The following is a 12506-nucleotide window of genomic DNA, read 5'->3' as shown; positions in this document are numbered from 1 at the left end:
GAGAAGAGTGAGGGGGGATTTGATAGCAGCCTTCAACTACCTGAAGGGGGGTTCCAAAGAGGATGGAGCTCGGCTGTTCTCAGTGGGGGCAGATGACAGAATAAGGAGCAATGGTCTCAAGTTGCAGTGGGGGAGGTCTAGGTTGGCTATTAGGAAAAACTATTTCACTAAGAGGGTGGCGAAGCACTGGAATGTGTTACCTGGGGAGGTGGTGGAATCTCCTTCCTTAGAAGTTTTTAAGGTCAGGCTTGACAAAGCCCTGGCTGGGATGATTTAGTTGGGGATTGGTCCTGCTTTGAGCAGGGAGCTGGACTAGATGACTTCCTGAGGTGTTTTCCAACCCTAATCGTCTATGATTCTATAACTAAGAAATCTTGGAAGACTGTGTGAATTCCAGGGGACCGAAAAAAGCTAGTGTTATGCCAATATTTAAAAAGGGTAGACAGGATGACCCGGGCAATGATAAGCCAGTTAACCTAACATGGATCCTGAGCAAAGTCTGCATCAGTAACACATTAAAGGGTGGCAGCATCGTTAACGACAGTATGGGTTTATGGGAAATAGGTCTTGTCAGATGAATTTGAAATACTATTCTTTGCTGAGATTAAATTTACCGTGGGAGGTGCTATATTCCCAGGTACGTGAAGGCTTTAAATCCAGCTGAGACACCTTTTTAAGAGATAAACTGTCATTCAGCCAGAAGTGATTGAACTTGATTCAGAAATTACTGGGTGATATTCGCTGGCTTGTGTCATGCAGGAGGTGAGGTTAGATGAGCCTTGAAATCTAAGAAAGCTTTCCCTGGGGGTGGGGTACTGTCCCACAGCTGCATTGTCCCAAGTTGTGAATGGAGGGGCTATGGCTGGATGTGGTGGGGTTTCTATCCTTTGAAATCTTTACATCAAGATTGGGTGTCTTTCTAAAAGATACCATCTAGTTCTACCCTAAATCATGGCCTCTTGTTCAGCAGGTCAGGCCAGAATGGTCCCCTCCAGTCTTAAAATCTGTGACGGAGCCCGGCTAAACATCAGACCAGTCACATGGTATCCTGCAAAATTCCCTTTACCTGTGATGGGAAATGCCATTTATTTAGCTTTCCCCTTGACTCTGAATCCTTTCCCCATGCACACCCGGACTTAATCATCCCCTGAGGAGCCCTAGAGGCGAAAACTGCACTGATTGGGTAACTCTTTATCTGCATTACTATCACACATTATCTGACACCTTATGTCTGCTGATGAGTTTTTAAAAAAATTCACTACATCTTGAACAGGGATCTTTGTAGCAAGCGTGTTTACTGCTCAGGCCTAAGAGCCTTTGAAAGAGTTCGTTTATTTGCTCCTTTCTTGTATCAGGGCTGCTAATTTTGGACATTTCATCTGCGGTGAAATTGCACTCATGTTTCAAGGGGAAATCATTCACTGTGCAGGAGTTTACGGGTATTTCAAACCTATTTTCCTGGTGCTGTGACTAACACTCCAAAAAGGGTAACACCCATGTTTCTTTATTTTCTTTGTTCCTTTTTTTTAACTTAATGACCCTTTCCTTGCTCCCTTGCAGCATTCAGCACTGTAGGGCCACACTGGCCATGTCTCCAACAGTGAGTTGCATTGATCTGGAAAACGTGCTTCAAATAGCACACTGGTAAAACCCAATTTTGCCCTTAGTGCAGACAAAGACAGTCCTGTTTAGAGTCCTGTTAGCTGATGCTGGTGAACGCCAGGAGCTCAGCTAACATTTGTTTAAATACAGCTTGTTCCCATCTAGACCAGGTGCTCAGTCCTGCTTACCAATGTTAAGACATTTTCTATCATGGTGCATTTCTCAGACATGGCCTATGACATGTTATCATATCTGACCTGGTTATGAACAGTCATTTTACCTGACATGCTGCTGAACATGATTTAGCCATCTGAATAACCTGGGGGTGATGGGGGGGGGTGGAGGCAGCGGGGGCCAGGGAGAATGGGGGATTGGGTGACCAGCGGGAGGCAGCAGGGGCCAGGGGCAATGGGTGGGGGACCAGGGGATGCAGTGAGGGCCAGGATGCCAATATACAAGTTTGCCCAGGGTGCCATTTTCCCTAAGGCCAGCTGTGGCAGGGGTGCCATGGTCAGGGAGGCGCCGTGGTCAAGAGGCTGTTGCTGGCAGGTCCCTTGGCAGTCACCTGGAAGTTGCCGGTGGCTGTGGTAGTGAGTGGGGGCCCTGCCATTGTGCCCCCCACTATCAGCAGTTATCACTTGCCTATGGCTTTATCTTTATTTTTCTTGCAACCAATTCTGACTTGTTTGCCTCATTACTTGTACTCACTTAAAGTCAATCTCACTGTCGTGAATACACTTGTTTTATTGCTTTATCTAATCCAGTGTGTTTGAACTGAACTGTCTGGGAGACTCCATTTGGGGTAACAGGATATATGCATATCATGTCTATTAATTAAATGATGGACTGTATACAAGCTTGTATGTGCAGAAGAGACTGATTAGGGGACTGAGGGAGCTGGGATTGTTATGAGTTATGAGGAGAGGCTGAGGGAGCTGGGATTGTTTAGCCTGCAGAAGAGAAGAATGAGGGGGGATTTGATAGCTGCTTTCAACTACCTGAAAGGGGGTTCCAAAGAGGATGGCTCTAGACTGTTCTCAATGGTAGCAGATGACAGAACGAGGAGTAATGGTCTCAAGTTGCAGTGGGGGAGGTTTAGATTGGATATTAGGAAAAACTTTTTCACTAAGAGGGTGGTGAAACACTGGAATGCGTTACCTAGGGAGGTGGTAGAATCTCCTTCCTTAGAGGTTTTTAAGGTCAGGCTTGACAAAGCCCTGGCTGGGATGATTTAACTGGGAATTGGTCCTGCTTTGAGCAGGGGGTTGGACTAGATGACCTTCTGGGGTCCCTTCCAACCCTGATATTCTATGATTCTATGATTCTAAGAGGGCTGGGTGGTGCAGGACATCCATTTCTGGAGGAAATCTAAGACTGGGGTGTGTTGGGGTCACCGTGCAGGCTGGTTGCAGCACCCACAGACATAGCTGGGAGTGACTTAAACCTGGATGCTGCGAGCAGTCCAGGACTGGAGGCTGCAGCAGCAAAGCTGTGTAAAGGGCCCCCCAAGTTAGGGGGCAGGGGACACAGCTACTCACTGGTCTGCATTGTACCCTGCTATGTCCCAATGGCACCGGGGGAAGACTTTGGAGAGGAGAAAGGAGCGATGTGGGAGGGGGAGCCCTAGAGGAGAGTCCCCCAAGCTCCTTGACACAGCAGTCAGCACCCATGGTTCTGGATCAGCTTACCCAGCCCTGGTAGCCACTCCCTTCAGCCCCGCTGAAAGCAGCGCGGCTTGGCTCGGGGCTGGTTCCCTTTACCTCAGGGAAGGGCTGCCTGCCCCAGCCATCCCAGCCAATGAGTTCAGAAATTCTCATCTCATGTTTTGTGGTTAGAGGCCCACAAGCTGGGTGCTCGGCATGACCTCAGGGCAGGAAGTTACAGGCTTCAGGCGCTGTGGAGGCCCCGGAGCAGAGAGGAACCATTCTGCCACGTGACCCCATGCTTCCACAAGCACAAAGACAAACCCGGCCTCTCCCCCCCGTCAACAGGCAGGGCCTGGCACTTCGCAGCGCCCTGTTCAGCGCAGCCAGGCGGATGTGGCTTGGCTTACCGTGCCATGGCTGCACCGGGACGTGCTGAGGGAAGGGTTGTGCAAATGGATTTTATTTTCTGTTTTCACAGCTCATGAGTGGCTTCCCCAGCCACAGGGCCCTCCCACGGGCCGCAGCCTGGGGCGGCTCGCTGGCTGCACCCAGGGGTGGCAGCACCTGTGGGTGGGGGGGCTGCTCCAAGAGCATTTGCAGAAGTGCTCCGGGGTGCGCCAGGTGCCGGCAGCATGGCTAGGCCAGGAGGGGCAGGGGGAAGTGGGCCAGCAGCAGGCCTTCGCTGGCTGCTCTGGTTCACTCTTGTTTTACACGACACCTTCAGGGAAGGAAGAAGTAGAAGCCCAGACTGCAGCTCGTGAGCCACCTGTGTCTCTCTTACAGTTAAAGTGTAGGCTCCCAAGCCACCGCATTCTCTGCTTGCCAGACTGCGGGAGGGTGCGGGGGCCCCCCCTCGGGGCTTCTGCCTGCAACTCCCCGGCGTTAGCACCACGCAGAGAGGCAGCTGCAAATGCAGCGGGTGTCCCTTCAGCTCCCAGCTCTTTGCTGCTGCCTCTTCCCATGGCTGCAGCTCCCAGCTGGTTGACACCGGCAGCTGCTGTGCCGCGAGGGAGGAACCCAATGCACAGCTATAGACTAGGGACCGAATGGCTCGGCAGCAGTTCTGCGGAAAAGGACCTAGGGGTGACAGTGGACAAGAAGCTGGATAGGAGTCAGCAGTGTGCCCTTGTTGCCAAGAAGGCCAATGGCATTTTGGGCTGTATACGTAGGGGCATTGCCAGCAGATCGAGGGACGTGATCGTCCCCCTCTATTCGACATTGGTGAGGCCTCATCTGGAGTACTGTGTCCAGTTTTGGGCCCCACACTACAAGAAGGATGTGGATAAATTGGAGAGAGTCCAGCGAAGGGCAACGAAAATGATTAGGGGTCTGGAACACATGAGTTATGAGGAGAGGCTGAGAGAACAGGGATTGTTTAGTCTGCAGAAGAGAAGAATGAGGGGGGATTTGATAGCTGCTTTCAACTACCTGAAAGGGGGTTCCAAAGAGGATGGCTCTAGACTGTTCTCAGTGGTAGCAGATGACAGAACGAGGAGTAATGGTCTCAGGTTGCAGTAGGGGAGGTTTAGGTTGAATATTAGGAAAAACTTTTTCACTAGGAGGGTGGTGAAACACTGGAATGCGTTACCTAGGGAGGTGGTGGAAACTCCTTCCTTTGAGGTTTTTAAGGTCAGGCTTGACAGAGCCCTGGCTGGGATGATTTAGTTGGGGATTGGTCCTGCTTTGAGCAGGGGGTTGGACTAGATGACCTCCTGAGGTCCCTTCCAACCCTGATATTCTATGATTGTATGAGGGGGCCCTGTGGCAGATGTCTGAGCAGGGTCAGCAAACCCTGGCAAAAACATGACCCCACTTGCCATCCCTAGCATTGCATCTGGCTTCTTCCCAGCAGGGAGGGGATCTTGGGGCTTCAGCCCAACGGGGCGTGACTACCAGGGCTTGGGGCTTCACCGGGAGCAGGGCTGAAGTTTGGCCACCCTGGCCTATGGGGTAGGTGCTGGGAAGGGCCAGAGGAGGTGGAGGGCTGAGAGGGAGTGGGGTCTGGGATGCCTGGGAAAGGGGAGGGGCTGGGAGGGGGGCCAAAAGAGAGGACACATACAGTGCTGAGGTTGCAGGGTCCCACCTAAATCTGCTGGGTCTCCACCTCCTGTTGCCAGCTGGGGAAAGGAGGCTGCAGCGTGGGAGGCTGGGAGATGCCCTACAGGTTCTGAGTCTGAGGGGACCTTCCGTGACCGCACCGGGGAACCAGGAAACGGGCATCGGTGGCTCTGAGTCCCAGTGGGCGCTCCACCAGTGCCAAACCCCAGATGTGAACCCCCATGGGAGCCCTGCTTCCACCAACGCCTCACATGGCACCCCAATGGCTGACAGCCACGGCCAGGGCTCTGCCCCTCCTCTACCTGACGTCCCCCTCCTGCAGCATTCACTTACAGAGCAGCAGCAGCTCTCAAACTCCAGTCCTGCCCTTCCCTCTGGTCGGGGGCTTCGCCGTGCATCCAGGTGCTGGGGAGGTGTCCTGTCGCATTCAGCCACAGGTGCCTCTGTGAGGCTCACCGTGTAGCTTGTGAAGTCTGGCCCTTAGGGCTGGATTTGGATGTGTCACACCCCTGTGTGAGGCCAGGTCAGCTCTGGCTCCCATGCAGAGCAAGAAGGACCTGGGCTGTAGTCCATAGGATGACAAACCATCTCAACATCTTTCCAGCCCTTCCCCTTCCCCCTCTCTCTGTGCTTCCAAGATCCTTGCTGACTTACCCCTGCTGCATCCTTCCTCAGGGCTGTGTCTAAACCACAGCCAGGGATTCCAGAAGCACCTATGGGAGTTAGGAGCACAAGTCCCGCTGACTTTCGGTGGGGCGGCTGTGCTCCTAACTCCCTCTGACCCTGCTTTTGGAAACCCCACCCACAATCTGGCCCTTCGTGATTCCTGTTTAACTGTTCCACGGAAGTTACTCTGCTGTCTGGCTGAGAAAGGGGTTGATGAAGGACTTGTTCACAGTTGGGTCTCTGTGAGATTGTCAGACCCATTTACGCTCCGCTTCCAGAGATCTAACCTGGGCTTGGCTCGTTCTGTTCTCTGCAAGTCAGCCTCCAGAATCTCTGTGGGTGCCCATGTCAGTGGGCGCCGATATCATTGCAGCAGTGGCCTGGCTCCGTTGCACACATGATCCCAAGGACTTCCTCCAGGCAGCTCTCCTGGCGGGCTCTGAGCCCTGACATGTCATTGTGGTGCTTTTCGTCTTGCAGGCGATGACGCGTTATTGCTGCCTCCTGATGGCTGCGGCTGGGCTGCTGCTGGCAACAACAGGTGAGCTAGTATTTGTCTCCGCTGCTTTACCCGGCAGGCAAAGTAGCCCCTGAAGCATGTTACACAGTTAGTAACACAAAGGCAGAGGAAAAAGAACCCCCAAGACATAACTTCCCAGGGAAGCATTTTGTTACCGTGATGGTAGGGTTAGCACTTGGCATCCTACATGTTGTTGCGTGCCCTTACTCAGCGGATGTGTCCCTGGCACCGGGAGCTCAGCGCCTGCCAGTGAAGAGCAAACCAATTCACAAAGACCTCTCTCTGTCTCTCTGTTTGGAGGTACCTCACGGGTTCTGGTGATATCCATGTGATGAATTGCAGAGACGTGCCTTAATTACCTTTAGCATACACCTTTGACAGTCTCCTTCTGCTGAGACTATGCGTAACATTGCAAACCCCTGAGAGGGTCCCAAGTAGCTGCCATGTAAAAAGAATGAATACCCTGCCACAGAAACTGTTCCTCCTCCACCCCATGTGCTCCCTAATGATCTCTGCACAAGGCTCGAGATGGACAATATTCACCACTGAACCAGTGACTCATTCACATGTCAATATCTCATGAACCTTCAGGGCTACAATCTGTAGGCTCTTGTTTCTAGCCCTGGTAGATGACAAGATCTCAAACCTTAGTGCTGTGGCTCCATGATTAGAAAAGAGCTATTTTAGATCATTTTCAGAGGTTTCCAAAACATAGTCATTATAATTTTTCTCTTCTTCTGAGGCCTGTGCAGTTGGACTCCCGGTAACTACATGAGGCTGGACTTATGGAGAAGGGAAATAGTGCCAATTAAAAAAACTCTAGTAAAATTTAAGTATCAAAAGCTTCCTTTTGAGCATCTTGCACAAACAGAATTTGTGACTGTGTGACGTGGAACTAAGGCTGAACTGGCTCTTGTTCAAGATGATCTGTCAACTCAGTGGTGGCTTTGCCATTCATGAGTCTTGTGCCCATCCAGTATGCATGGATGTGAAATGGGATAGAATATTCAAAATATTATAATGCCATTATACAAATCAATGAAATGGCCTCCCCTGGAACAGTGTGTTCAGTTCTGGGAATCCCATCTCAGAAATGGGATAGCAGAATTAGAGAAGATTCAGAGACAGGTTTTGAGAATGATTAGAGCACCGGTTCTCAAACTGTGGGTCGGGACCAGGGCTGGCTTAGACTTGCTGGGGCCAGGGCTGAAGCCCCCACCCCACTGCCTGGGTGGTGGGGCTCAGGTTACAAGCCTGCCACCTGGAGCCTTAGCCCTCTGTCCAGGGCGGTGGGGCTCAGGCTTTGGCTTTGCCCAACCTAGGGCAGTGAGGCTTGGGCCGGCTCAGGCTTCGGTCTCCCCTCCTGGAGTCATGTAGTAATTTTTGTAGTCAGAAGGGGGTTGCGGTGCAATGAAGTTTGACAACCCCTGGATTGAGTCATAGAAAGGCATCCAGGTGAAAAGAGATTGAAAAGCCTAAGCTTGTTCAGTTTAGAGAGGAGATTAGTAAGGAGCCCCATTAATAGAGGCTCAATTTAAATGTACACCCCAAATTAAAAAACATAGTAAGAGAACCAAAAAAGAGCCATCATGGCTAAACAACAAAGTAGAAGAAGCAGTGAGAGGCAAAAAGGCATCCTTTAAATAGTAGAAGTTAAAGCCTAATGAGGAAAATAGAAAGGAGCAGAAACTCTGGCAAATGAAGTATAAAAAAATAATTAGGAAGGCCAAAAAAGAATGTGAAAACCAGCTAGCCAAAGACTCAAAAAGTAATAGCAAAAAATATTTTTAAGTACATGAGAAGTAGGAAGCCTGCTAAACAACCACAATGGGGCCATTGGACGATCGAGATGCTAAAGGAGCACTCAAGGACGATAAGGCTATTGAGGAGAAACTAAATGAATTCTTTGCATCGGTCTTCACGACTGAGGATGTGAGGGAGATTCCCAAACCTGAGCCATTCTTTTTAGATGACAAATCTGAGGAACTGTCCCAGATTGAGGTGTCATTAGAGGAGGTTTTGGACCAAATTGATAAATTAAACAGCAATAAGTCAACAGGACCAGATGGTATTCACCCAAGAGTTCTGAAGGAACTCAAATGTGAAATTGCAGAACTACTAATTGTAGTCTGTAATCTATTATTTAAATCAGCTACTGTACCAAATGACTGGAGGATAGCTAATGTGATGCTAATTTTTAAAAAGGGCTCCAGAGGTGACCCCGGCAATTACAGGCCAGTAAGCCTGACTTCAGCACCTGGCAAACTGGTTGAAACTATAGTAAAGAACAAAATTGTCAGACAATAGATTACCATAATTTGTTGGGGAAGAGTCAACATGGTTTTTGTAAAGGGAAATCATGCTTCACCAATCTACTAGAATTCTTTGAGGGGGTCAACAAGCATGTGGACAAGAGTGATCCAGTGGATGTAGAGTATTTAGATTTTCAGAAAGTCTTTGACAAGGTCCCTCACCAAAGGCTCTTAAGCAAAGTAAGCAGTCATGGGATAAGAGGGAAGATTCTCTCATGGATTGGTAACTGGGTAAAAGATAGGAAACAAAGGGTAGGAATAAACAGACAGTTTTCAGAATGGAGAGAGGTAGATAGTGGTGTCCCCCAGGGGTCTGTACTGGGCCCAGTCCTATTCAACATATTCATAAATGATCTGGAAAAAGGGGTAAACAGTGAGGTGGCAAAATTTCTAGATGATATAAAACTACTCAAGATAGTTAAGTCCCAGGCAGGCTGTGAAGAACTACAAACGGATCTTTCAAAACTGGGTGTCTGGGCAACAAACTGGAAGATGGAATTCAATGTTGATAAATGCAAAGTAAAGCACAGTAGAAAACATAATCCCAACTATACTTAAAATGGTGGGGTCTAAACTAGCTGTTACCACTCAAGAAAGAGATTTTGGAGTCATTGTGAATAGTTCTCTGAAAACACCCACACAATATGCAGTGGCAGTCAAAAAAGTGAACAGAATGTTGGGCATCATTAAGAAAGGGGTCGATAAGCAGACAGAGAATATCATATTGCCTCTATATAAAACCATGGTACGCCCACATCTTGAATACTGCGTGCAGATGTGGTCGCCCCATCTCAAGAAAGATATATTGGACTTGGAAAAGGTTCGGCAAAGGGCAACAGAAATGATTATGGGTATGGAATGGCTGCTGTATGAGGAGAGATTAATAAGACTGGGACTTTTCCACTTGGAAAAGAGACGACTAAGGGGGGATATGATAGAGGTCCATACAATCGTGACTGGTGTCGAGAAAGTAAATAAGGAAGTGTTATTTACTCCTTCACATAACACAAGAACTAGGGGTCACCAAATGAAATTAATAGGCAGCAGATTTAAAACAAACAAAAGGAAGGTTTTTTTCACACAACACACAGTCAACCTGTGGAACTCCTTGCCAGAGGATGCTGTTATGCTAGGAGCTATAACAGGCTTCAAAAAAGAACTAGATAAATTCATGGAGGATAGGTCCATCAATGGCTATTAGCCAGGATGGGCAGGGATTGTGTCCCTAGCCTCTGTTTGCCAAAAGCTGGGAATGAGCGACAGGAAAAGGATCACTTGATGATGACTGTTCTGCTCATTCCTTCTGGGGCACCTGGCATTGGCCACTGTTGGAAGATAGGATACTGGGCTAAATGGACCTTTGGTCTGACCTAGTGTGGCCGTTCTTATGTTTTTAAGGGACATGATAAAAGTAGAGAAGATAAGGAATGTGATACAGAAAGTGGATCAGGAACTTGCTTTCACCCTTTCTCATGTGTGAAAGGGTCAGGCCAGATGGCTACAAGAGAGTGCTAGAAGGCAGATATATTAGCCCCAGGTTAAGTAGGTCCCTTTTCCGTGGGTAAGGTAACAGGGAAGGTTCCAGAACAATCAGGAACTTTCTGGAAACAATTAAGGCAGACAGGCTGATTAGAACACCTGCAGCCGATCAAGAAGCTGCCAGAATCAATTAAGTCAGGCAGGCTAATCAGGGCACCTGGGTTTTTAAAAAAGGAGCTCACTTCAGTTTGTGGTCTATGTGTGGGGAGCTGGGAGCAAGAGGCGCAAGAAACTGAGAGGGAGAAGGCGTACTACTGGAAGACTGAGAAGGACAAGCATTAGCAGACGTCAGGAGGAAGGTCCTGTGGTGAGAATAAAGAAAGGCGTTGAGCGGAGGCCATGGGGAAGTAGCCCAGGGAGTTGTAGCTGTCACGCAGCTGCTATAGGAGCCACTGTAGACAGCTGCAATCCACAGGGCCCTGGGCTAGAACCCGGAGTAGAGGATGGGCCCGTGTTCCTCCCATCCCTCCATCCCCTCAACTCCCTACTTGATACCAAAGGAGTTGACCTGGACTGTGGGTTCCACCAGAGGGGAAGGTCTCTGGCCTGTTCCCCGATCCACTAGGTGGATCAGCAGAGACTGAGGGGATTGTTCTTCTTCCTTTTCCCCGTGCTGGCCAGTGATGAGGCTAACTGAGTGAATGGCAGATTTGAGCCACGAAAGTGGCCAAACTGAGGGCTGCCGTGAACCTCTGAGGTGAGCAAATCTGCCAATAAGTGCAGGACCCACCAAAGCAGAGGAGGAACTTTGTGACACATGATACAAGAACAAGGGAGCATTCAATGAAATTACAAGGTGGCAAGTTCAAAACAGACAAAAGGAAATTGGTTTTTATCCAATGCACCGTTAGTCTGTGTGGCTACAAAACATTCCTGAGGCAAGACTTGGAGAAGGACTGGAGAGCCAGAATATCTACAGTGACATTAGACCGCGGAAAAACCCGCCAGCCTTTGGAAGGGTCACAAACCTTCCGGCTTGAGGCAGGCAAGAAGCCAATTGATGGGTTTACAAAGCAGTGTCCCCCTATGGGAGGTTATTGCTTAACTGCCTCGTCAACATTTTGTGCACTTTTCTCTGATGCAGCTGGTTCTGGCTAGTGCTGGAGACTGGCTATTGCTTTATTAACTAAGTACAAGTCAGCGGGTCTATTTCCATGTGCTAGTATAGAGTGAAGTGGAAAGCACATATGCTCACCTCCCGGCTGGATGAGAGACATGGGTTGCTTCCCTCGGACTTGGCTGGGATGCAGGGGCTGGGGAGGAAAGCGGGGTGGGTGGGAACTGACATGAGACACCCATCTGGACTATGCCCAGTGAAGAGGCACACCTTGGAGACCCAAAGTGAGGTGACCCAAAGTGAGGTGACCATATTTTCAAAATCCAAGAGCAGGACACTTTTCTGACGTATTTTAGGGTCATGAAAACTGGTACAAAAGAGGCACTAGTTAGAACTGTGTGCTGGTGATGCTACTCCCTGCTTTGGGCTCCGCCGCATGGCGGGCGCGTCCCTCCGGGTGCAGGCTCTGCCCAGGAATGCAGGCCAGATCTGCACAGGGTGACCAGACAGCAAATGTGAAAAATTGGGAGGGGGGGAATAGGAGCCTATATAAGAAAAAGACCCCAAAATCGGGACTGTCCCTATAAAATTAGGAAATCTGGGCACCCTAGATCTACACAAAAACTGGCACCACTTTAACTGAGGGTATTTTTAAACTGATTTCATTACACCAGCCCCAGTTTGTGTGTAGACACCCTTACTTCGGTTTAGCATAATCAGGTATGAAACTAAACTTGAATAAGCCACTCTGAGATGGAAATAAGAGAGCCCTCCCCCAGATGTGCAGCCCTTTTGCTGAGTGTTGAGTTTCAATATAGGGTTTCTGTTTGATCTGTAATATCACCCTTGTGGTATGTCCGCTTGGACTTCCCACTGCCAAGCCACACTGTGGTTCGCAAGGTGCCTGTCAGGATTGCTTCCTCTCTCGCTCTCACGCCTGGCTTCAGCGGAACTGCTGTTCTTATCATTGGCCGTGTGGGCTCAGGGCGGTGTGCATGGTCTGGGTGACAAGTTTATCTAGATGGAGTGAGGAGGGCTGGCACACACCAGGGGTGGCGGTAGGCTGTCCCCAAGGGTTGAGCCTCTCTCGCGTGGGCTGGCCGAGC

General features: G+C 49.6%; 1 protein-coding gene across 1 annotated transcript in view; it reads left to right on the top strand.

The window, feature by feature from the left end:
• The window catches only part of ITGB2 (integrin subunit beta 2), a 51032-nt gene that overhangs the window by 14849 nt on the left and 23677 nt on the right, over positions 1-12506 (top strand). The window contains exon 3 of the mRNA XM_073306964.2: positions 6453-6513. Within this exon, the coding sequence (XP_073163065.1) occupies positions 6456-6513 (58 nt within the window). The 5' untranslated portion in view covers positions 6453-6455. The remainder of the gene's footprint in view (positions 1-6452; positions 6514-12506) is intronic.

Source organism: Lepidochelys kempii, chromosome 11 (genome assembly GCF_965140285.1).
Source record: "Lepidochelys kempii isolate rLepKem1 chromosome 11, rLepKem1.hap1, whole genome shotgun sequence".
NCBI classification, from domain to species: domain Eukaryota; kingdom Metazoa; phylum Chordata; order Testudines; family Cheloniidae; genus Lepidochelys; species Lepidochelys kempii.
The sequence above is the reverse complement of the archived record's forward strand: the minus strand, read 5'-3'. Positions and strand labels throughout refer to the sequence as shown.